Below are 21053 nucleotides of genomic sequence, written 5' to 3' on the forward strand. Positions count from 1 at the left end.
GCAACGGCAACGCCCTGCCTGCGCCACGTCTCTGGAGGAGTCTGAGCATTTTCTGGCGAGAGCGAGCGAGCGAGTGAGCGAGTCAAGTCAGCCTTGCGAAGAACGCAGAGGATGAACACGAGACGGTGGGCAGTCGTGATTTGCCCGGGCGTCTTGGGCGCAGATGGCGTGGGCGTGGGCTGGAAATCGCTTCCTGACTCGTCGACATCGTCGTGGCTGCTCTAAATTAAAATTCATCGACTGAGGCTCCGAAAGCCAGTGGAATTGTGGAGAAATATCGTTGATGTATCGAGACAAGCATGAAGTCAACAGATTCTTCGCTAAATACACAACAGCCAAGGCTATCCCAGTAGCCCCGTCGCCAGCGACTCCAAGTCCTCCAGCGTCTGAATCTTCCTCCCCTCTGCAGGCTTCTTCTCCTTCTTGTACCAGGGGACCGTTTCCGACTCCTGCTGCACCTTCGCTCGCTTACTCGGGCGCGCTGCCTCCGCTTCCTCCTCGCCTTCAGACGAAGAATATCCACCGTCCATACCCTGATCGCCCTCATAAGGAACAAGCTGCGCGACAGCCTCCTCCCGCTCCTCCGCAGCGAGGAGCTCACGCTCCCTCGCCTTCCGCTTCTCCTTCTTCTCGTGCCTCTTCTGCTTCGCAAGCGCCTTATCCTCCAGATCCGCGGCCTGAGTGCGCCGTGTCTCTTCAGCCAGGAACCGGGCCTGCTGCTCCCTTGCGTCGCCGCGCGTCTTGAACGCTTCTTCGTCTTCCATCTCGTAGAGCTCGTGGGCGTTTCCGTCGTCGTCGTAGATAAGCTTTGTGCCTTTGCCTTTGTACTTGAGGAGCTTTTTCTTGGATTTGAGTAGCTTCTCGCGCCGTTTCGAGTCGATCACTAGCGTGTCTTTGTCACTGAGTTTGACGACTTTCGCATCTGTCTTTTCCCCGGCGTCTGAGTCGGACTCGAAGTCGGAACCGGATTCGGAGTTCGAGGCAGAGTCTGAACTGCCTCCCACGTCCAGATCCTCGTCGCCGGCTTCGAAGCGACGCTTGACGGAGAGAAAGTCGTCGTCTTCGTCTGCGTCGGCTGTAGCCCCCTTGCTAGGCTCGGCTATTGTGCCATCGTCGTTGATGAGTTTCAAGTAGTGGTCCGCCAGTACGTCCTGGTTCCGCCGCTCGAACATCCGGTCGTACTTGGTTCGGACTTCCTTCTCCTTGGGTTTCTTCCCCCTCTCCTTCTCCTTCTCCTTCTCGCCGTCTTCCTCCGAATCTTCATCGCTAGATGCGTACGCTATAGCTCGGGGCGCATTCTTGCGCTCCTTCGTATCGTCTCCCTTGATGAATTTGATCCGCGGGGCTCCGGGGAGACCTAGACTCCCTGCGAAATCCTCCAATTTGAGTTCCTTCAGGTTGAACGTCTCCTTGTCCTTTTGCACGTAGATAGACTTCACGTACGAGATAAAGGCTTTCTGGCCGAGGTATTTCAGCTCGGGATCCTTGAAGCACATATTCTGGAGCTGGTTTTTGATACTCTGCTGCTTGTTGGCTCGGACGTTGATGCGCTCCACCGTGACTTTCTTCTGCTCCAGCCGTCGGAGCATCCCTTTTTCCTCGCTGGGGTCGAGGAATAGAACGGCACGACCATCGCGCTCGTATCTTGCTGTCCGTCCGACCCGATGGATGTATGTATCTGCATCCTCCGGACAGTCCGCCTGAATCACCCAGTCGACAGCAGGGAAATCCAGACCACGAGCGGCAACATCCGTAGAAAATAAAACCGCATGCTGCGCTTGAGAAAACCGAGTCGTAATATCAAGCCGCCCACCCTGCTTCTGCCGGCCGTGAAGATGCAGCAACGGAACACCAGGCTGCATATGTCGGAACGACTCATAAACGAACCGAACCTGCTTCCCCGAGGAAAAGAACACAATCGTCTTCGACTTCAAGTTACTCCGAATAAAGCTCCATAACGTATCCAGTTTCTGCGCAAGAGGCGTAATCACATAATGCTGCTGCAGCTTCGACGGGGTCGCAGACGACGCTGTCTCGTGAACAGCGACGTACTCCGGGTCCTGGAGACTCAGCCGCGCCAAATCCGAAACCTTCTTCGTCTGCGTCGCGCTAAATAACAGCGTCTGGCGTTCTGGCGGGAGATGTCCGACAATAGCGTCCACGGTCTTTTGGAACCCCATATCCATGATCCGGTCCGCCTCGTCCAGCACCAACATCTGCAGATTATGCGTCTCGAAGAACGCCGTCTGATCCAGATGCTGCAGCATCCGTCCCGGCGTGCAGACGAGGATATTCATCCTTCCCAATCTCTCCTGTTCCTCGCGCAAACTCTTGCCCCCGATAACCAACCCCGCAGAGAACGTATGATATCGGCCGACTTTGCGGAGGACCTCGAAAATCTGAATGGCTAGCTCGCGGGTCGGCGAGATAACAAGGGCCCCCAGGCCATCATGTTCGGACCATTGTTTGCGGTATAGACTCTCGAGAATCGGAACGAGGAACGCGAGCGTTTTCCCGCTTCCCGTTTTGGCGGCGCCGAGTATGTCTCGCCCCTTGAGGGCATGGCTGATCGCACGCGACTGGATGTCGGTTAAAGTTTTGAAGTGAGAGGACGTGAGACCGGAGAGCGTCGGTTCTGAGAGGGGGAGGTCGGAGAATGATTCGAATTTTGCTTGGAGGTCGAGCTCTTCGACCCGTTGGACGAGCGACGACAGGTCTTCTTGCGCCCGTTTGCGCTTCAAAGTGCCAGCTCGGTGAGACGGTTTCGAATGCTTCCCTCCTCGAGGCCCAGATGCCGGAGCCATGATCACTCACTGCGAAAAAGACCCTGATCGTCGACCCGATCATTGACGATGGAATCGGTCTTGAGCGGAGGAGCAAAAGAGCGGGCGGTGAAGGAACTTTTTTCTGCCCAGCGGAGAACTGCTGAGTCATCGTTGATAAGGCTGCTCTCCAGGCCGGTGACCTTTAAGAATCACTACTTGCATCCGAAGCTGAATCCGACACGTTGTATCTTAACCCCTCTCATTGTACTCTATTCTCCTCCTCAATCGCACTTTCAGCATCACAATGTCCGACGAGCAGGACGCCCTAGACGCTCTAGAAAGAGAAGCCTCGGATTTCGTCAAAGTACGCCCCGAACTGCATCCATACTCTTTGCCTTGATTTACTAACTCCGGCAGGACGCAGAAATCGACCGGATACGAAAAGCATTCGTCCTAGATGCGTACGTATTCGCATACCTCCTCCCCCTTCCATCCCACGGAAGACTAACTCTGTGACTACAGCTACGCCGTCCTAGACCTCCAGCCGGGAGTAACAGAGAAAGACATCAAAATACAATACCGAAAGAAATCACTCCTCATCCACCCCGATAAGACGAAGAATCCCGGCGCCCCGGATGCGTTCGATCGCCTGAAGAAAGCACAGTCCGCCCTGATGGACGAGAAGCAGCGCACATACCTCGACGAATGCATTGCGGATGCGCGGCGGCTCTTAATACGGGAGCACAAGTATACGTTGGACTCGCCGGAATTGAAGACGGAGGAGTTCAAGAAGGAGTGGCGGGCTAAGACAGTTCACGTACTGCTTGAGGAGGAAGCGCGAAGGCGGAGACAGGCGAAGGCCAAGTTACAGGAGGAGGGACGGGAGAGGCGGAAAGAGGAGGAAGAAATCGAAGAGCGCAAACGGAAACGGGACCAGGACAAGGCATGGGAGGATACGCGCGATCAGCGAATTGGGAGCTGGCGAGAGTGGCAGAAGGGGCACAAGAAGGACGGGGACAAGAAGAAGAAAAAGATGAAGGTACTCGGGTGATGTTAGATACTTTAGAGCATTGTCCTTGTGGCAAGGAGGGACCGAGGCACTCCAGCCCTGTAACCACGAATCGGGACATCCCCAGCCCAATCCAGGAAAAAAAGAAATAATATTCGGAGAATACTCCGGAGTCCACCCGCACCCCGGACAGCTTCATCCGAACAACCTCGCAGGCACGCAAACAGTGATAAGAAAGCGGTCAGGCTCGGAGACTGCGGGGAGCGGGGCGCACCAGAACATTCTCTCGGAGCTCCAGCGGCATCTCCAGCGGCATTTCCTCAGTTTCCCCTTCACCACGCCTCCCAATTCCCTCTTCCTTCCTACCTCTCGGCCTCCGTTCAATTGAAATTAAGAAAACCATTCTCCCTCTCAATTCCTCAGTCCCTCAATCCCTCAATTCCTCAATTCTCCCCTCTCCTTCACCACCTCCTCTCCAACAGCATGCCACATGGCCCCATAACAATACCCGAGCATACCCAGACCCTCCCCAAACCCACAGTTATGCCACCCGAGTCATTCGCTCAACAAGGCCTACCACACTATGCGCGCTCCCTCGCCTCCATCGTCACCGAATGCCACCGACGCGTCCAACACTTCCTCGCCGAACCCCACCACCCACCATCCTCGCACGCAGCCGCCGCCCAACGCCAAACCCGCAACACCCTCAAGATCGTCAAGGACGCTCTCGCGCAATACACTCTCCCCGAACTCGCAATCTCCTACAACGGCGGGAAAGACTGTCTTGTTCTGCTCGTTCTTTTCCTCGCCGGTCTCCACAAGCATCCTGCAATCGAAAGCGGGGAGGTGAAGAAGATCAAGGCGTTTTACGGGACACCGCCGGACTCGTTCCCTGCGGTGGAGGAATTCGTGAGGACGTCCGAGCTGTATTATCACCTGGACCTGTTGAAGTATACGACATGCCCGCCGGATTCGACGCTCAAGTCGTGTTTTCAGGATTACCTTGACAGGAATCCGACGGTGAAGGCAATCTTTGTCGGGACGAGGCGCAGCGACCCGTATGGCGAGAAATTGGATTATTTTGCCCGCACGGATAGCGGCTGGCCTGACTTTATGCGCATCCACTCCGTCGTCGATTGGCGCTATGCGGAGATCTGGGCGTTTATCAAGTGTCTGGATTTGGATTACTGTATCCTCTATGATCAAGGCTATACAAGCCTGGGTGGTGTAAAGGACACCCTTCCCAATCCCAGGCTATTGATGCGGGATGTCATGGATGGCAGGCGATATCAACCCGCGCATGTCTTAACCGAGGACGAGGACGAGCGCTTAGGCCGTCCTCCAAGACGGTGAGAGAGATTCGAGAGAATTGCCTTGCCCAGGGCCAACTTCCTTAACCTCCTTCCCTCCGACATATGTACCGACCAGGAAATACCCGATTTTTCGACGGCACATGTTCATCATGACTTATAGATCCCATACATACCCCCCTAGCGTTTTGTTTGGCATTACGATTACCTAGAGCGGACACCACGTTTCGCTGCAGCATTTTTAATTCCTTGTATTAGACTAAGCAGCTTGATTGTTGCGAAAAGAAATCGAGGATACACTCTTAGACAGATACAGGAAATAAAGAGCATCTTGCTTCTTCCACCTCGACGCGTCCATCACACACAAACTCTGGTAACACATGCGACTCCTGAATGAAATGTTTTGCGGTCCGTCAACCCCGGATGCCGTCAAGAAAAATCAAGAACAAATACTCTCATCCGGTACATCAAAAGCTCAAGAAGTCCAGAACCACGATGGCGGAAGACATAGGGAAAACAATAGGGAAGAAATAGGCGCGGTCCAAAGGTCAGCGGTAAGACATGCGAGCTTTCAGGCGTGCAGCGCAAAATGACCAGAAAGAATACCGTGTGACCCGCACCTTCGTCCCGCCGGAACTGGGAGAGTTCTTGGGCAGTGCATTACACCAAGGCATGCTGCAGAGGTCTTGTCGGCAAGAATCTCGGCTCGGGAGCATGGATAACTTTGTCCCACCACCATTCGAATGACAAGATACAGGTCTCTAGATCACAGAGCGTGGAGAGTTTACAATGATCTCCCTGCGCGAGGAGATTGGGGACAGGGAGCCGGCCTTAATGTTCTCCTTATGGGGGCTAGTTCTTTCAGAGCGAGGTTCAACGCAAGGAGTGCTCGGCAGAACAGTCTTGGAAGAACCACCCGAGACATTGTCGGTCCAGTTGCTACGATTGACAAGTCCGAGCCGCCCACGGTATAGCGGGGTGTTGTCCAGGGGCACCGGGCTATTCTTCGAGGACCATGAGTTGAAACGCAAGTTGCCAACCGGGTTCTTCGCCAAGGGAACCCTGCTTAAGTTGTGAGCATGGTCGAAATACCTGGAAGAAAGGATATAGTACTCACGATGGGGAAATGGACGTTGCTGGGGTCCAAGTGGAGCCGACCCCCACTGGAGACACATAGCTGACCTGGGAGTTAGGGCTGAGGTGAGACACCGTCTGCTGAAGACGATGAATCGAAGGCGAAGGTGTCGATCCCTGGACCACTTCAACAGAGTAATTATACTCTCCGGCACGGTACGCACGACGTTCGTTGCTCTGCTGCTTTAGCAGCTTCTGGGCTTTGGTGTCTGCGAACCGAAGGAGCAGCTTCACGCCATCTTCTGCAACAGTATTGTGATACTCCGAGAGGACTTTCTCAGCAATCTCACGTGTTTCGAATCTATCACAGTCAGTGGAACAGCATAAGAGATTTGGCACAGCTGGACCTAAGACTACTAACCGCGCGAATCCAACCTCTTTACTAACTCCTGTTTTTTCATCGCGGCTTATTTTCTCAGATACAACGCGATAGGGCTCAAAGTGATGGCGGAGATCCTTTGAAAAGACGTGTTAGTCGGTCAATTAAATGCGAAACAAAGGTGCCATACCGCCTCGGTCCAGTCGATTGGGATATTGGTGCAATAGATATTGGTGGAGGTCTTGTCCTCAAGATCTTTCAAGCGAGAGTTGCGAGATTTCTGTGCCTTGTTAGCTCTAACACAGGCAATGAAGTCTATGGCGCGTCACGTACCTGAGCAAAGCTGGCCTGGTAGCCAAGGTAAAAAAAGCCTCGGATGCAGTTCTCGCATGACTCGAAGTTGAAGTACTGGACAAAACCAAACCTAAGTGGGCAATCAGCAAAGTACATCAAGATGAGACCCTTCGAACCGGGGGGCAGCATACCCTTTGCAAAGGCCGGTATCCAGGTCGACAATTGCCTTGCAACGATCGATCTTACCAAAACGAGAGGCGTATGCATGCAGCATCTCATCAGTGGTCTCAGGGAGGAAGCCTCTGATGTAGACGTTGGTGATTCCCTCCCGATTTTCAAGGCACTTGGCCAAGGTTAGGTCCGTCGGGTTGGTCCACATGGCTGGAACAGCCCTTGGGATTGCAGGCTCTTGCTGGACCAAGCTTTCCAAATCCTGCAGGATATACCCAGTTGGGGTCTTCATCATCTGAAGTTGTAGGGAACTCTGTCCTCCCTGGGAAAGACCGTTCACTGTATAAGGCGAAAGAGTAGAGCCATCAAGGCTTGGAATGGTGCCAAAATATTCACTCTGGTTGCCACCATCAGACGCCGAAGTTCCCGTACCCTTCTGTTCGTCGTTAGCAGCCCAGTGGTTCTGCTTCTGTCCCGTTGAACCTTGAATGTCAGAATTGACGAGATAGGGGAAGTGATAGCCTTGCATTGCGGCCGGGACGACGGGGCATCCCGGAGCAAGGCTTGGATACATGGTGTTCGGCAGATACGGAATTTGGCCCACCTGTTCATGTCCAGGAAGCGAAGTTGGAGGGAAAGGGGAAACCGGGGAAACCGGGGGGAATCCCCCAAAGACACTCCCGTTGGGAAGCAGGACGAGCTGGTTATTGAAGTGACGGGGGCCAGCAAGCTCCAAAGGTGGGGGCATGGCCACCGGCAAGTTCCCCTTCATGGAGTTGAATTTGCCGCCAGAGCTCTGATTCTGCATGCTCAATCCACCAAAAAGCGAGGCCAGGTCCGGACGGTTGCCTTGTGGATGTCCCGTAGCATAAGCCCCACGATTGTTATGGGTGAACTGACCGGCGTGGCTCGCCGCTGCTGCACCGGTCTCGGAAGAAGTCTGCTGCTGAGTCTGAGTAGCCATCGTTGGGGATCTATAATAACAGTTCTACGGGATGCAGTTAGTCACGGCTCGGGAACAGATAGTATATAGACCTCAAGCCTTAGGCATAACACTCGACATCGGATTCAACGAGCAACACAGTAGAAATGGAGACTCGCAGAAAACAAGATGAAGAGGAAGGGAAAAGGGGAAAGATAGCCCGTGGAACCAAAGAGATTGATGAAAAGAGACGGGATGGCACTCACCACAACGATTGAAGCCAACACCGAGATACAGGCAAACAGGATGTAGCTGTTCACCCCAATTAGAATGATTCTTTCTTACTGCAACACCAAAATCACTTACATGAACTTGGGATTAATGAAAGCTAGAATAACCCGGAAGTCGAAGGAAACCCGACGATGAACGGGGGTCGACAGTAGGCAGCTTACTCGAGGCGAGAGCAATAAGGGGATAAAGGCAGCCAAAGACAAGATGTCAATAGCAAACTCAGAAGTTGTGGGATGCGGAATAGCTAAAAGAGGCGTTGGGATGCTGAAGTTGATGGGAGGAGAAATGGCAGGGAGATGGAGGAGCGAGAAGGGGAGCAGGAGAGAGAGGCAGGCAGGGATGACGAGCAAGATGGACAGAGTGAAGATCCAAAAAGGGAAGGAATGATCTAGAGGTGAAGATGTCGAAGGAGAGAAAGCAAATGGAGATGGAAGGAGCTGGTGAAGGTTAGATACTTCCAAGAAGGGAAGGCACAAGGAGTCACAGAGAGGGTCACAGCAGAAACAAAGAAACACAGGTTGTATAGGAAGGAAAGGATGAGAGAAAACAATAACAGAAAGAAAGTTCTTCAAGGAAACGTGATTCTCGGCATTGCCATACAACTTCCCAGGTGAGTCGGCGACAAGATCCAGAATATGAAGTGCAACCTGGCTCGGCGTCAAAGAAAGGCACACACGTGCAGGGTAAGCTTGCATAGATAGCATCATGGGCTGGCCTACATCGATATATCGCCAGCTCGGGGGCAGGTGTTTCTTAAAGACAGTCAAATAAAGGTAACCTAGAGTGCAATCTAGAGTACGATGAGATGCTGTCGAAAGCACCGGCCATACCGGGGATATCAAACCCCAAAACCACAGGGCCATGAAAATAGGCAGTGTCCCAAGGGAAGAAGAACGCCAAATAATTAACTTATCATGCCATCATTGTTGTTGCGACTGATCCCGCAACCATTGGTACACCACAGAAAAGTCCTTGCCCCGATGCTCTGCTTCGACGACGGTGTAAATGACACGAGCGACCTCTGCCAGTGCCAATGGAGTTCCAGATTCTTTCGCAGCCGTGAGAGCTAGCCGTAGATCCTTGTGCATAAGACTGACTCCGAATCCACCCTCATAATCTCGTGAGGCGGGAGCTCCCTCGACAACGCCGGGAACAGGGTTGTTAACTTCCATTGGCCAGCATCGACCGGTAGATGCGTTGATCATATCTGCCAAAGACTTTGGGTCGAGACCCCAGCGCATCCCGAGGTTCATCGCCTCGGCCGTCGCAATGTTGTTGATCGCCAGAAGATAGTTATTGGCGAGCTTGGCCGAGACACCACTCCCTGCCGCCCCCATATGCCACGCCTTCTTTCCCATGAGAAGTAATATCGCTTTTACCCGATCCACAAGCTCGCCCGTTCGAGAGGAGGCTCCGAACATAAAAGACAGCGTCCCAGCACGAGCTCCCACAACTCCGCCGGAAACGGGTGCGTCGACGAAACGCCCCTGGCAGGTCGTATGGATCGCATTGGCAATCTCCTTAGAAGAAGCAGGGTCGATGGTCGATGTGTCGATGAATACGCGTTCCTTGTCCAGGGCAGGCAGAGGTCCCTGGCGAAGCATGGAGTGGAAAACGTCCTTAACATGCTGGGGTTCCGGAAGGCTAGTAATGATCACGTTCTAGAGCCGTATGAACATTAGGATACACAGTCACAAAGCTCCAAATACCTCCCAAAAGCATCCTCGCTAGAACGCAAGCAAGACGGCCTCCATAATACACGGTGGTCTGTCCAACACAAAGCACGTCTCTAGCCGTTGAGCAGTCATAGAGGGCAAAAGAAGCGCGCTGGACTTACCGACTTCTCCGCAAGTTCCCTTGCGTTCTGGGCCACGATCACGTTCGGCATGCCATTGCCCTCTCCAGTGCTCCTGGCAGTATCACGAACTTCTCGGAGAAAGCGCGCTGCTGATTCTTCGTTTACATCGCGAATTAGAAGCGTATCGGTAGAGGGGATCTTTGCATGCAGGTTCTTGGCCATGTTGTATCCTAGGGAGGAAGAGGTCAGCCAACTTTCGCACATATACAAAGTGATCCAGCCGGGTCCATCGCAAAGTGAGGCAGGAAGGCCAAACTTCGAGAGGAACATACCCATCTGTCCCAACCCGATAAACCCCCAAGCGTCATCGCGCCGCAGACTCGTTGAAAAGCCACGTGCTGTTGATTGTGAAAGCCGCGCGATCGAGCGGCATGACTTGGGAGCAACACTCCTCCGCACAAGACAGGAGACACTCATTCCGGAAAATAATAGGGGATTGATGCCACAAAGATATGATGATATGAATAATTCCTCGACAACGCGCTGATATAGCCGAAATAAAAGCAAGAAAATGATTGAACAGGAGAATCCAAGGCTCTCGGAGACGCGTTGCAGAGCTGGAGCAGTTCCGGAGAGAGAGAAGAAGGCATGGACAGTCCCCACTCACGTAATCACCCGCAAACGAGGGCCATGCAGAGGTGCCTGGCCGACCCTCCGTTGCTTTCCGAAGCTATCCAGGGAGGGACGAGAAGGGGTGGATGGCACACAGACCATGATCTGCCTATCATTTCTCGCATCCCGTCCAATCGGCGGCATCTCCACTTCGCCCCCATGCGGGGAACTCCCAAATGGGAAAGGTGACGGAGCGCGGAGAACCGAAGATCACGTGCATAGTCATCAGAGGACATCAGAGAACCTAATTAAAGCAGCATGACAATCTAAAGCTATTTATTCAGATACAAATATCTCCTGCTAATATATGTTGATAGCCTGTATGACACGCCAAACAATGCACATAAATGGGTATGAACCTGAGTATAATCCCAATATCAGATTGAACGCCAAAACAGAACGCCAGAGACCAACGAGAGGAAGCCATGTTCTAGAAAGTGGGTGGGCCGTCGGCATCCCGGGTTCAGTTCTTGCTACTATCCAGGCGAAGTCGGATTACTTGTGGCCCCTGTAAGGTACTCTGCCGGCACCTTCGGCACACGTGGTGAACTCGCTGTCTGGGCAAATGCCCGGTGTTGAGCTCGGACGAATTCCCGTTGCCGCTCCTTATCCCGACTCGCTGCTCCACCCGTGAGCCGCCGCATACCACTTCGTATCATCGACTCAAGTGAAGACGAACCATCCGTCGCACTGCGTGTTTGGTTGCTCGCGGGAGGCATAGGATGCTTGGTTACCGTCAGTCGTTCGTCAAAGTCATATAGTCCATCGTCCACTGGCACTTCATCATCGGAGAAGAAAGTCGGCTCATGGGACCCAATGGTTGGGGTAGAGAACTGCGAGACTGAAGAGGTTGGAGAAAAAATATGGTTGACCGGCGATGTCACGGAACGGGTATGAGATACTGGACGCAATGTTTGTGTGGACGAATGAGGCGTCGATGTCGAAGGGCCGGCTGAATGCATTCCAGCACCGTCAAATCGCATATTCGAAGGACGCGAATCAACGAGACCATTGTGGAAGGAGGAGCTTGATGCTGTTCGCGCAAGAGACTTGCGCAATATGGGTGCGGTTTGCTGGTCGTAGATACTGGCGTTAGCATCCGCATATGTGCCGGCAAAGCCACGCAGCGTCATCTCTGGTAAGGGATCAAATGCTGGGTGGCCTGTTTCGGTCTCCTCGAAGAAGTCGTCAAGGCTGTCTAATTTCTGCACAATGTCGCCAATGTTGCCATCCGTCTGCGTGTCGATTGATTTCATGGTGTCGGCCCGCATGGGGAAGAAGGTATCACTGTAATCATCCGCATGGAACTCAACCTCGGATGTGGCGGTCTCCTGCGCCTCCATGCGGTCGACTTCAGCACATGTATAGAACACGGCATGGACATTATGTCGTGTAACACCCGACTGGGCAGCCGGCATAGGAATAGACCAACCAGTAGGTTCTGGTATCCCATAGAGACTCTGGATGCGCTCGTACTCCTTTCGGATAGCTCTTGATGAAGAGGACGACGCCATGCTCATTCGGAGATGATGACGCTCCATCGGATTGCCAGAGACGGTCATTATATAATCCATGACTTGTAATGCTTGAGGGCAAAGATCCGTTTGCAGAAGTCGCAGGAGGGGCGAGATCAAATCAGGACCATGACATGTTACTTCAGGGCGTCGCATGTCAATCTCTGGAAGCAGCGCACAAAGTATCTTCATAACCTTGAGACGGAACCAATCGATCGAGTTCGTAAGCAAACCCATGAGGAAAATTAAGCTGTGAACATCTTGTTGAGGAAAGTAGTAGGAGCGGATCTCCGTGATTATGTGGCTCAAGAAATCAGTTTCCGCTTTGTACTGTCCATTTGCGAAACCGAGAAGGGAGGCCGCTAAACGAGGACACCCTTCATCCTTAGCCACGCGAGCCAGGCATGTAGCGCGAGCAAAGGTTTTGGAATCGTCCACTCCTGGATCGAATTGATGGAGAAAATGGCACAGGTTCGCCAAAATTGTGAATAGCAGGCGGCTTCCGTCCCCAATAAGGTCATTGTTTGGAAGGGCACTGAGGCGGTGTAGGATATCTAGCGTGCGGTTGAGCGACTGTGAAGACTTGAGCCCTTTGTAGACCAAGTTTTGTATACCATCGAATCCACCTTCCCACTTTGGAGGCTGGCCCTTGATGAGCTCATCAACGACAATCGGATCGCTCATATCGACTCTGTCCATAAACTTTTCGAGCATGCCAATACTTTCAACAAACTCTGTTTCATGTATGGTGTTCAAGCAGGCGCACGTTGTCCAAAAGAGCTGAGGATGGCGTAGAAGGTCTGCTGGTGCTCTCGAGCTAATGATAATCTTGAGCGTGGTAAGAATTTCCATGGAGAAGGTCCTGTAATCCGCCTCCTCGTCTGCAATCGTGTTCGAGAGACGAGCCAGCATGTCCGCCAGCATTCTCGAGTCAAGGGACGAGGAGATGCAGCGGAACACCTGAAACGAGCGGCAGGCAAGATGTCGAACCGGGCATGAGGTAGCCCAGTTGAGTGCTTCTTTTGCCCAAAGGTCAGTCATGCCTTCATAGGCAAGGCTGAAAAATCCAAGGACCGCGCGGGTGACACTTGACATCGAGGCCGGAACACGGTTGTCATCCTCGTCATCGGCCCTGTCATTATTGTCCTCATACTCCCAAACAACTTTTGGATCGCTTCCGCGAATACATTCCACAAACTCCTCAATCGACAACCGACTCCTGGCCGGTGCGTTGTCTTCGATCTTGGAAGCGATTAATTCATGGATAAGATGAACAAGCATTTCTCTAGCCTGCTCCTGTACAGTAAGCGTATAATGGTCCCAGAGAATGATGACAACGTGCAACAGTTTCACCACGTCCGGGAGAGGAAGTGTAACGGGGGCGACCATAAGGTCGACGAGGAAAATGAGTGCGACCTGGCCAAGAGAGAGGCCAGCTTGCTTGTTACCAACGGGGAGCACAGCTCCAAGGTCGACAACATAGGGTAGACCTTTAATATCTGGAGGGGCTGGCGTGATGTCTTTGCGTTCCTGAACCATATTCTTAGGGCCGATTTGCATCAAGAAAAACTCGATAACCTTCGACCCCGCAGGCGTTCCTGATAGAAATACCACAACCTGCTTCGCATATTCGACAAAATTCTGTTCCTTGCGCTCCAGGCAAAGACTGATGACAAAGTCCAGCACCAACTGCACGTTTCCCCCATGTGGTCCGGTGGCTAGGGCCTGCCACAAAGCCTGGACTTCATTCGGAAGTATGGTGCTTGACCGAATAGTAATCTCGAAGAGGTTGGCAAGAAGCATGTATGATTTAGCTGTGGGGCCACCATTAGGATCAACTTGTAGCTCAATCGTCTGTACCCAAGGAAGAATCGCAGCCACCATGTTGCGTTGACTATCGGGCTGTAAATTTCTGAAATGTAGACAGAACTCAGAGAAGAGAGTGAAGGCCAAGTCCGAATGTTGCTGGGCGAGACGCTTCGATGTTTCGAATTGGGCCAGTTTATAGACCGCAGTGGTCTTGTCAGAGATACTAATATCGAAATCCTGGAGTCTGGAGTTTTTCTGCTGACGCTCCTCTAGAATCTTGAGGAGCTTTGCCGATTTCATTCTAATTTCCCGCTTCGGACTACCGAGGGTCACTAGAACAGCCCCCAAGATTCTCCAGAAACCCAGAGGATAATCAGCGTGTTCGATCAGGACCTGAGTGGCTACTTCGAAGTAGCTTCCCAAAGCCTTTGGCCGCTCCGTCGCATAGCACATCTCAATAGAGCGCTCTAATAGATACGAGTGTTCCTTATTGTGGACGATGAGGTTCTTGAGTGCGCGTCGAGCGATGGCATGCCACTTGTCACTGATGGTGCCGAAGATGTTCTCAAGCCATGAAAGCATTCGTCCAACATCGAACTGAAGCACTGAGCCACTCTCTGTTGTAATGCTAATCGGGCCAGCCTGCTAAAGGTTAATTTGAATAACGTAGGCACAAGGATTGCCACTTACACAGAGTGATGCCATCGCGCCAAGAGATGCTGCCTGCAAATTCTTTTTCTCTATCTCCATGTGTGCAGCAGCATACCGCAGCTCCCCACCTGTCTCCTGGCGCTGTGCCATGGCGATTTTCCGCATATTCTCCTCTCTTTGAGCAATCTGGGCTTGATTTGGAGAATACCCACACCAATCCTCCATGAGGGAGAAGGCTGACTTGCGTGCTTCGAAAGGAATCCAGCGAGATGGATCCTTGGTCCTGTTGACTCCCTTGAATAGTTCTTCCATCAGTCCACAATAATGGAAACGCAGGCTTTGGAACTCCCAGTCGTTTTGAACCTCTGCGTCGCTCAGGAAAATGCGCAGATCTTTTGCATATGTAACAAGATTATTGACGATCCAGTCGTCATTGTATACTTCAGGTTCTTTTAAGAACTTGGACGTTAACTTGTATACGTGGGTCACCTCTGTGCGCAATCTATCCGTCTTACGACTTCGTCGCGGGCTGCTTGGCGTTCGATAATGAGTGCCGATCCGGATCTTAGCTTCCTCATTACAGGTCGTCACGGCGTACTGTAAGGACTCGAGCAGGGTGCGGTAAAGATTCTTGTTGATGGATCCCAAGGCGGCCACGATTGCATTCCGGATGGAAGCCCGTTCCGCCGAGAGCAACGGGATCACGAAGGCAAAAAGACTTCTAGCGGAGCCAATTTTGTCAGATGACTGTAACCCCTTCGACGTCTTTCTAGCATGTTGAGCATTGGCAAGTTGGCTTTGTGACTGTGCCCCCACACTGTTGAGAGTCGTGCACGCCATTACCAGGTATAGCTTCCATTGCTCAACCAAGATTTCGGCAGTGGAATTGTTTCTTGCCAACGACCGAGCGTGCATAGCCTCGATAGGAGTGGTATAGTGGGAATTTTGCGGGCTTTCGGCCAGGGCGGTGATGGCCTTGTGCATATGAACAAGCCTCGCGCAAACGATTTCCCGCCCAAGTGTGACAGCAAAGGGGCAAGTCTCGAAGCTTATACGGATAATATTCGGGAACACCTTCGACCAGAGTGTAGAGTCGTAAGACACTTCACTGCTGCAGAGTTCAATCAGCGTATTTTGGGAGGCACTCCTTCGTTTGCCTTTCTGAATGCGACTTCTTTCAGCAACGGTCAGGTGTTCGTCATTAACATCCAGAATCTGCTGGGAGTCCGATTCAAGTATTCTGATTATCCGGGTGTTCTCTTTGCCTAAAGCGCTGTCAAATTCGGTGATAAGTCGGAGAACCGTGATTGCGAAGGCCCGAACCCTCCGCGACTGCGAGCAGAGAAAGAATAATCCGTGGGATTCAACTTCTTCGACCTGTGCTAGAACACTAGACAGATCAAGCTGAAGCGCGCGGCTACCAGAGATGTTCTTCTCCACAGCCTCGGCAGTCGTACCTCGAGTTTTCTGCTTGATCTCCTCGATCCATATTTGTAGTAGTTCGACATACAGCTTCAGAGTCGACTCTATGTGGCCCGGTCCAAGCATTCCCTCGTCCGACATGGTAGAGTATCTAGCATCAAAGTTGAAAATAAATCGTGCGAACCCCATGGTCACTTGTTGCGCATGTAGCTGCCGTGCAATCGCCTTCAGGGACTCAGCTGAGGAAAATGCGATATTGGGCTGAACATGAGCTGTCCCAGTACATAGCAGATTTATCAAGGAATTGAACGGGATATGATCAGACAAGCAGCGGGGAAGAGCCTGAACCGCGACATGGAGCAAGTCGTAGAATCCTTGTCTCTGATCCACAGCATTGGGGTAGTCATCACGTCTCCCAAAGCTGAAAGCCTCCGTAATCGGTGTTTTGGGGGTGGCTCCGCCAAATTTTTCATCCAATGCAGCCTGACCACCGAACGTGTTATCGCATAGAATTGTGATGTTACCAAGTATCTCACAGAAGCGGACGTAATGGTCTCTCGCATTATCAGTGAGCCTCGCGGTATTAACTGGTCGAGAGGAATCCTGATCCGACATCTCTAAACTGCCCGGAAGCTTTGGGTCTATCAGATATCGGGACCGGAACAAGTGTGTCGGCGCTGGGGCTTCGGTAAAGGGATTGGGGATAGAGCCGGTAGGGAAAGGAGGGCATAGTTGATCGCAGTTCTCCAGATCTGACACTATAGCTAGAGATGATCGGATTCCGATCACTATCTTTTCAGGTTCCATCTGCTCAATCTTCATGTCCTTTCCGGACGACGTGAAGTGCTCTGAATTGATCAGCGGAAAGATAATATTCCGGAAACAAACATCTGGATGCTTGAATCCTATCATTCGTATCAACTGAATCAAGGGTTCCGCTACTGCCGGGTCGGTGCTTAGGTATGTCCTTTTCTGCGTTGGTAATGCTATCCTCGCTACCTCTTCAACTTTCCGAAGAGTCACTGTGGGAGAATCCGAGTACCGGAAAAAATAGGTCCACACTAAGCGGCACATAGCCTGAAGAGCCGGTCCTCTAGTCGGGCGATCCTTCAATTTGGCTGGGAGTGACTGAACCACCGAAAGCCATTGAGATGAAAAGGTATCCTTCGTGGATAAGCACAGAAGTAGGACGTGAAGCGGGAAGGCTGCGGCCCAGTGTCGAGGTTTAGTTAACATATGCGGGAGACGGGAATGTACCAAATCGAGAAACTCTTTCCACTTGGGGAGGGTCAGGTCGCAGGTTGGGTTGGCGGCAACAGGAAGCAGCAGCCTCTCAAAGATATTGCAGTATGTTTGCTTAATGCGCTGGCCATGGGCGGTAACAAACAGTCGAGCTAATGATCGCATGAATTCGCATGACTTCGGCCATATATCGGGGGTTGTCCTCACGCGAATGTGCTTCATTCCCGAGATCAAGAGCTCTGATTTAGCATCTCCTTCCCTCGATGGTCCTCGAATACTCTCGTCCTTTTGGTAGCGTTCAAGTTCAAGCAAGAAACGGTTGGTGACACTCATGAACCTTTCTTCGCTCATTATCCCCAGCAATTGCGAATAGATCCTCCAGTTCGCCATCCGGAGGGGTGAGGCAGCTATTTGTTCCGGATCGACCGTTTTGAGTTGCCCGAACACTATATCCTCCAACCGATCGGCCATGTCGATGGTTATAGATTCCAGGCTGCTTTGGTTGAATATCTCTATCAGAACCCTGCAGACAAGGTACACGGAGACGGTCGCCCGGCGCTCCGTCAGTATGATATCGTCGTGCCGAGACAGAAGCGAATGCGGTGATTGATCTGTATGTGAAACAGAATCAGGGCCAGCCTGGGTCGGCTCGGTATTTCGACGTATAAGTAGACCATTTTCCCCATGCGGCTTCGGCTAGATTGGTCAATAATGTTAGCTGAGCGGCGAGTCTTTCGTAAAAAGGGAGCTTACCTGACTCACAGCCTGTTTGGCTGTCATAACAGCATCACCCTTGGCTTTCCGCCAGAACATGATCGTATCAATCAAGGGCTTGGGTTTTTGGCGCGCAATATGGCCCAGAGCAGATATCAATTGATCAAATTTAGGATCCGCACCAGGACCGCACACTTCCTCCACTGGAGCATCCGATTCGCCCAATCTCATAATAGCTTGGTTGATCTTGCTATCCGCTTGTCCGACAAACTTTTCCAACTGTTAGATTTTACTTCAACATTCTCCGGGTGTAAATCGACTTACGGAGTTGAAGAGGTGGTGCAATGCATATTCGCCAACGGTCTTCGACTCTGACTGGGGGTGCCGCGAATGCGAGCGGCTGTGTGAGCGTTCCCGCCACTGTTTTCCAGTCGAGTTCATCCTTCTATGAGCAACGCTAGCCGGGCTAACACCATCCTGTCCATCCTCCGTATCCTGGTCCTCAATCGTGCTGAGTATTCCCTGTGAGTTGTGGCTCGCCGTTCCGTTTAAGGGAGGGTTCTGGTGATTCGAGTGCATATCCGGGTGTTCCAATCTCCCAGCCCCTTCTTGCTCAACGCCACTGCGACTGAGGCTTGCAATGAGTTCCGGACTCAAAGGGCTCGTAGATGTAGAGGATGCGGCGAAGCTGGGGTTTCGGGAGTGTTGGACCCCATGAACGATTGAGGTCTGGCGGTGGTGTCCATAGGAGTTCGAAGGCCTCCGTTCCAGAGGGGCATCGTATCCGGGGCTGGGGCGCACGGAAGATGTTTCAGGACTCTTGGAGTGTGAGTGGCCACGGCGAGTACTCTGAGACTGGAGCGTGACAGGGGCTAGCGCGGAGGGATCGAGTGCTCTTCCACGAACAGCGGAGGTTTCTCGACTATGAACAGTGGACGATGGAGTGCTCCTCGTGCCTAGGCGCTCTGCTGGAGATGAGATATTATGGTGCGACGTCGAGATAGAGTCATCTGGTACAAGGGGCATCGGCGACGACTGGACAGGGCCAGTTTTGAGCGTAGGATTGGATGCCACTGCACACGCATCAGGTCAGAGTTCCGCTACCTCTCGTGAGGTAAATTCTCAGAGAATTCGAGGGAGGCTCGGGGGGTTGGGAACTCGAATGCAGGAGCAGTGGGGGGCAGACGGGCGAGCAAACGGTCGGGGATCACATACTGTTGCACTAAGATGACCGCACCCTGCAGTTCAAGCATTCATTGCTCAGCAATGCTCACAGATCTCGGGGCTAACAGAGAGTTCGAGGCCACACGTAGGCACTCATTATCGCACTGTATCTAGCTCTGGCGTGGTTGGCGTTGAAAAATGGCGGTCATAAACGCGAGCATCGGGCTGAGAGCTTTTCTTTGATCCCAATTATCGCCGTCAGGGACCGACCGAGCAGCAGAGCACGAGCCACCACACCATGCCCGCAATCACCACCAACAACAAACTCGATGAACTGGCAAATAATGGCTTTCTTTTCTTTTTATCTGATTTACAATCAACTCTGTTCTAGTGCTCCTGACTCGACCTGAGTGTTGGGTCCTCATCTCACGTTTGAAGCGTTCCCCCCAAAACTAGTCTGCTCAGTAAATACCAAGGGTGAAAGGGGCGGAGAGCGTGTGCTTGAGTTCGACATCCTGATTCTGGGTGAGCCAGAACGACTGCAGCGAAAATATATATATATCTCCCAAGAAAAAGCCAATTTCGTTGTCACTCTTCGCTCCACCCGACAATTTTCAATCTCCGAGGGCAATTAGCTTTACATGTCTCGTGAGCGCCAATAATCCTTCGAAGCCATCGAGTGTTGACATATCCCCTGTCTGCGAGGCCGAGCGGAGCCTGTTAAGCAGACCAGCAAACCAAAGTAACGCCAATTATTTGATTGCTCCTGACGAGATTCGAATTTGACAATAACAATTGATGTGCGCATGCTTGAGCTTCGACGAAGGCTTATGATAGCGGGCTGTTGCTGATGCGACGCTCAAAAAATGAGGGTCTACACATGAAAAGGAAGGGTCTTCTGAAATTGTCATCGGATGATGGGCCACCACTCGATCGCTCACAGAGAATCCATGTAACAGGATTTTGTTTGGGGACTTCGGGAATGCTTGACAACCAGGAAAGAGCTGAACATCGCCAACAAGCTCCGAAGATGGGATGCCTTTCATTTCTCACGTTCTGTGATGATAGCAATCGAGTTGTGAGGGATGACTGACATGAAGGGAGGACTAAACTGCCTTCACGGTCATGTTCGGGAAACGTAGACGCCAACAGCTGATTTTGGATGAAGCAGTGTGGAGGCTCAAGACACTCCGAGGGCGACAAAAGTCACGGCCCTCCCTGCCTGGGACCCTGAGCTATGTGTTCCTCACTGTGCAAGAACAATGGGCCCCATTGACTCATTCCTCCGGAGCATCCTCGCTGTAATGATGTGCTGCGCGGAATGAATCCGTGATGTACCTCGGTTTCCCTGTCTTCTTCAACCACCAGGCATTTAATGAAATTCTGCATCAACTCAGGGGACAAGCCGGCGTTATGGGCAGTGAACACAACATCGTGATTGACATCAAGTCAGGACTTGCGGAGAGGCATCCGAGGCTTTGGTCCCCATCATCGCCATACTCCATTCTCACCCAACATATCGGATTTCGTCTTCCTCTCATCTGTAATAAAGTGGTGGCCCAATTTACAGGCCTATTTTGTAACCGGAAACGCGGCGAAATTACTCACCTTTTTTGATCCCTGGTTGAACTTCTCCAGTTTCTGAAAGACTGGAGGCGGAATTCGGCTGGGGACCACTGCTCGGCACCCTCTTCGGGAGATTTCCCCATACCACCCCCCCGAGCGGTGCCTGTTCGCCTCTGCAGTGTGGGCATAATTGGGTAAATCTGGTCGGATGGAAGCGCCTCCAGCGACCGTTGTTCCGCCATGTCTTCAGGGAGGAAACCCGAGCTTCGAAGCCAAATTTCATCTC

At 52.2% G+C, this 21053-nt stretch overlaps 6 protein-coding genes across 6 annotated transcripts; 2 read left to right on the top strand and 4 right to left on the bottom strand.

The window, feature by feature from the left end:
• Nucleotides 1-43: 43 nt before the first annotated feature.
• dbp4 (RNA-dependent ATPase HCA4) lies at nucleotides 44-2856 on the bottom strand. The gene has a single exon (XM_071025766.1). The coding sequence runs from the start codon at nucleotides 2802-2804 to the stop codon at nucleotides 342-344; it is 2463 nt and encodes an 820-aa protein (XP_070888200.1). The 5' UTR covers nucleotides 2805-2856; the 3' UTR covers nucleotides 44-341.
• A 139-nt stretch (nucleotides 2857-2995) lies between these two features.
• On the top strand, nucleotides 2996-4095 carry BJX67DRAFT_22278 (J domain-containing protein). Its single transcript, XM_071025767.1, has 3 exons — nucleotides 2996-3129; nucleotides 3183-3226; nucleotides 3288-4095. Exons 1-3 carry the CDS (start codon nucleotides 3070-3072, stop codon nucleotides 3814-3816), a joined length of 633 nt encoding a protein of 210 aa, XP_070888201.1. The 5' UTR covers nucleotides 2996-3069; the 3' UTR covers nucleotides 3817-4095.
• A 1-nt stretch (nucleotide 4096) lies between these two features.
• BJX67DRAFT_22279 (FAD synthase) lies at nucleotides 4097-5296 on the top strand. Its single transcript, XM_071025768.1, has one exon. The coding sequence runs from the start codon at nucleotides 4258-4260 to the stop codon at nucleotides 5125-5127; it is 870 nt and encodes a 289-aa protein (XP_070888202.1). The 5' UTR covers nucleotides 4097-4257; the 3' UTR covers nucleotides 5128-5296.
• A 476-nt stretch (nucleotides 5297-5772) lies between these two features.
• BJX67DRAFT_386968 (putative RNA binding protein MSSP-2) lies at nucleotides 5773-7966 on the bottom strand (the record flags this gene model as incomplete). Its single annotated transcript, XM_071034161.1, has 6 exons — nucleotides 5773-6146; nucleotides 6202-6519; nucleotides 6580-6674; nucleotides 6728-6817; nucleotides 6871-6961; nucleotides 7023-7966. 6 exons carry the CDS (start codon nucleotides 7964-7966, stop codon nucleotides 5846-5848), a joined length of 1839 nt encoding a protein of 612 aa, XP_070888203.1. The 3' UTR covers nucleotides 5773-5845.
• A 474-nt stretch (nucleotides 7967-8440) lies between these two features.
• On the bottom strand, nucleotides 8441-10780 carry BJX67DRAFT_347873 (NAD(P)-dependent oxidoreductase). The gene is made up of 3 exons (XM_071028595.1): nucleotides 10346-10780; nucleotides 10053-10243; nucleotides 8441-9876 (listed from the first exon to the last, which is right to left on the bottom strand). Exons 1-3 carry the CDS (start codon nucleotides 10488-10490, stop codon nucleotides 9136-9138), a joined length of 1077 nt encoding a protein of 358 aa, XP_070888204.1. The 5' UTR covers nucleotides 10491-10780; the 3' UTR covers nucleotides 8441-9135.
• Nucleotides 10781-10957: 177 nt separating this feature from the next.
• Nucleotides 10958-19416, bottom strand: BJX67DRAFT_22351 (putative cell morphogenesis protein (PAG1)). The gene is made up of 4 exons (XM_071025786.1): nucleotides 18362-19416; nucleotides 18077-18307; nucleotides 14699-18019; nucleotides 10958-14650 (listed from the first exon to the last, which is right to left on the bottom strand). Exons 1-4 carry the CDS (start codon nucleotides 19061-19063, stop codon nucleotides 11162-11164), a joined length of 7743 nt encoding a protein of 2580 aa, XP_070888205.1. The 5' UTR covers nucleotides 19064-19416; the 3' UTR covers nucleotides 10958-11161.
• Nucleotides 19417-21053: the final 1637 nt, after the last annotated feature.

The sequence above is a fragment of the Aspergillus lucknowensis genome (genome assembly GCF_044049455.1).
Source record: "Aspergillus lucknowensis strain CBS 449.75 chromosome Unknown BJX67scaffold_10, whole genome shotgun sequence".
Taxonomy (NCBI): Eukaryota; Fungi; Ascomycota; class Eurotiomycetes; order Eurotiales; family Aspergillaceae; genus Aspergillus; species Aspergillus lucknowensis.

Bases quoted from the DNA above. Each gene is read 5' to 3' on its own strand.
- BJX67DRAFT_22351 (XM_071025786.1), bottom strand. From the start codon at position 19,063: ATGCCCCTTGTACCAGATGACTCTATCTCGACGTCGCACCATAATATC. The intron at 18,308-18,361 runs GTAAGTCGATTT...CAGTTGGAAAAG, and splicing joins TGCACCACCTCTTCAACTCC to TTTGTCGGACAAGCGGATAG. The intron at 18,020-18,076 runs GTAAGCTCCCTT...TGACCAATCTAG, and splicing joins CCAAACAGGCTGTGAGTCAG to CCGAAGCCGCATGGGGAAAA.
- BJX67DRAFT_347873 (XM_071028595.1), bottom strand. From the start codon at position 10,490: ATGAGTGTCTCCTGTCTTGTGCGGAGGAGTGTTGCTCCCAAGTCATGC. The intron at 10,244-10,345 runs GTATGTTCCTCT...CTTCCTCCCTAG, and splicing joins TATCGGGTTGGGACAGATGG to GATACAACATGGCCAAGAAC. The intron at 9,877-10,052 runs GTAAGTCCAGCG...ATACGGCTCTAG, and splicing joins GGGAACTTGCGGAGAAGTCG to AACGTGATCATTACTAGCCT.
- dbp4 (XM_071025766.1), bottom strand. From the start codon at position 2,804: ATGGCTCCGGCATCTGGGCCTCGAGGAGGGAAGCATTCGAAACCGTCT.
- BJX67DRAFT_22279 (XM_071025768.1), top strand. From the start codon at position 4,258: ATGCCACATGGCCCCATAACAATACCCGAGCATACCCAGACCCTCCCC.
- BJX67DRAFT_22278 (XM_071025767.1), top strand. From the start codon at position 3,070: ATGTCCGACGAGCAGGACGCCCTAGACGCTCTAGAAAGAGAAGCCTCG. The intron at 3,130-3,182 runs GTACGCCCCGAA...TAACTCCGGCAG, and splicing joins AAGCCTCGGATTTCGTCAAA to GACGCAGAAATCGACCGGAT. The intron at 3,227-3,287 runs GTACGTATTCGC...CTGTGACTACAG, and splicing joins AAAGCATTCGTCCTAGATGC to CTACGCCGTCCTAGACCTCC.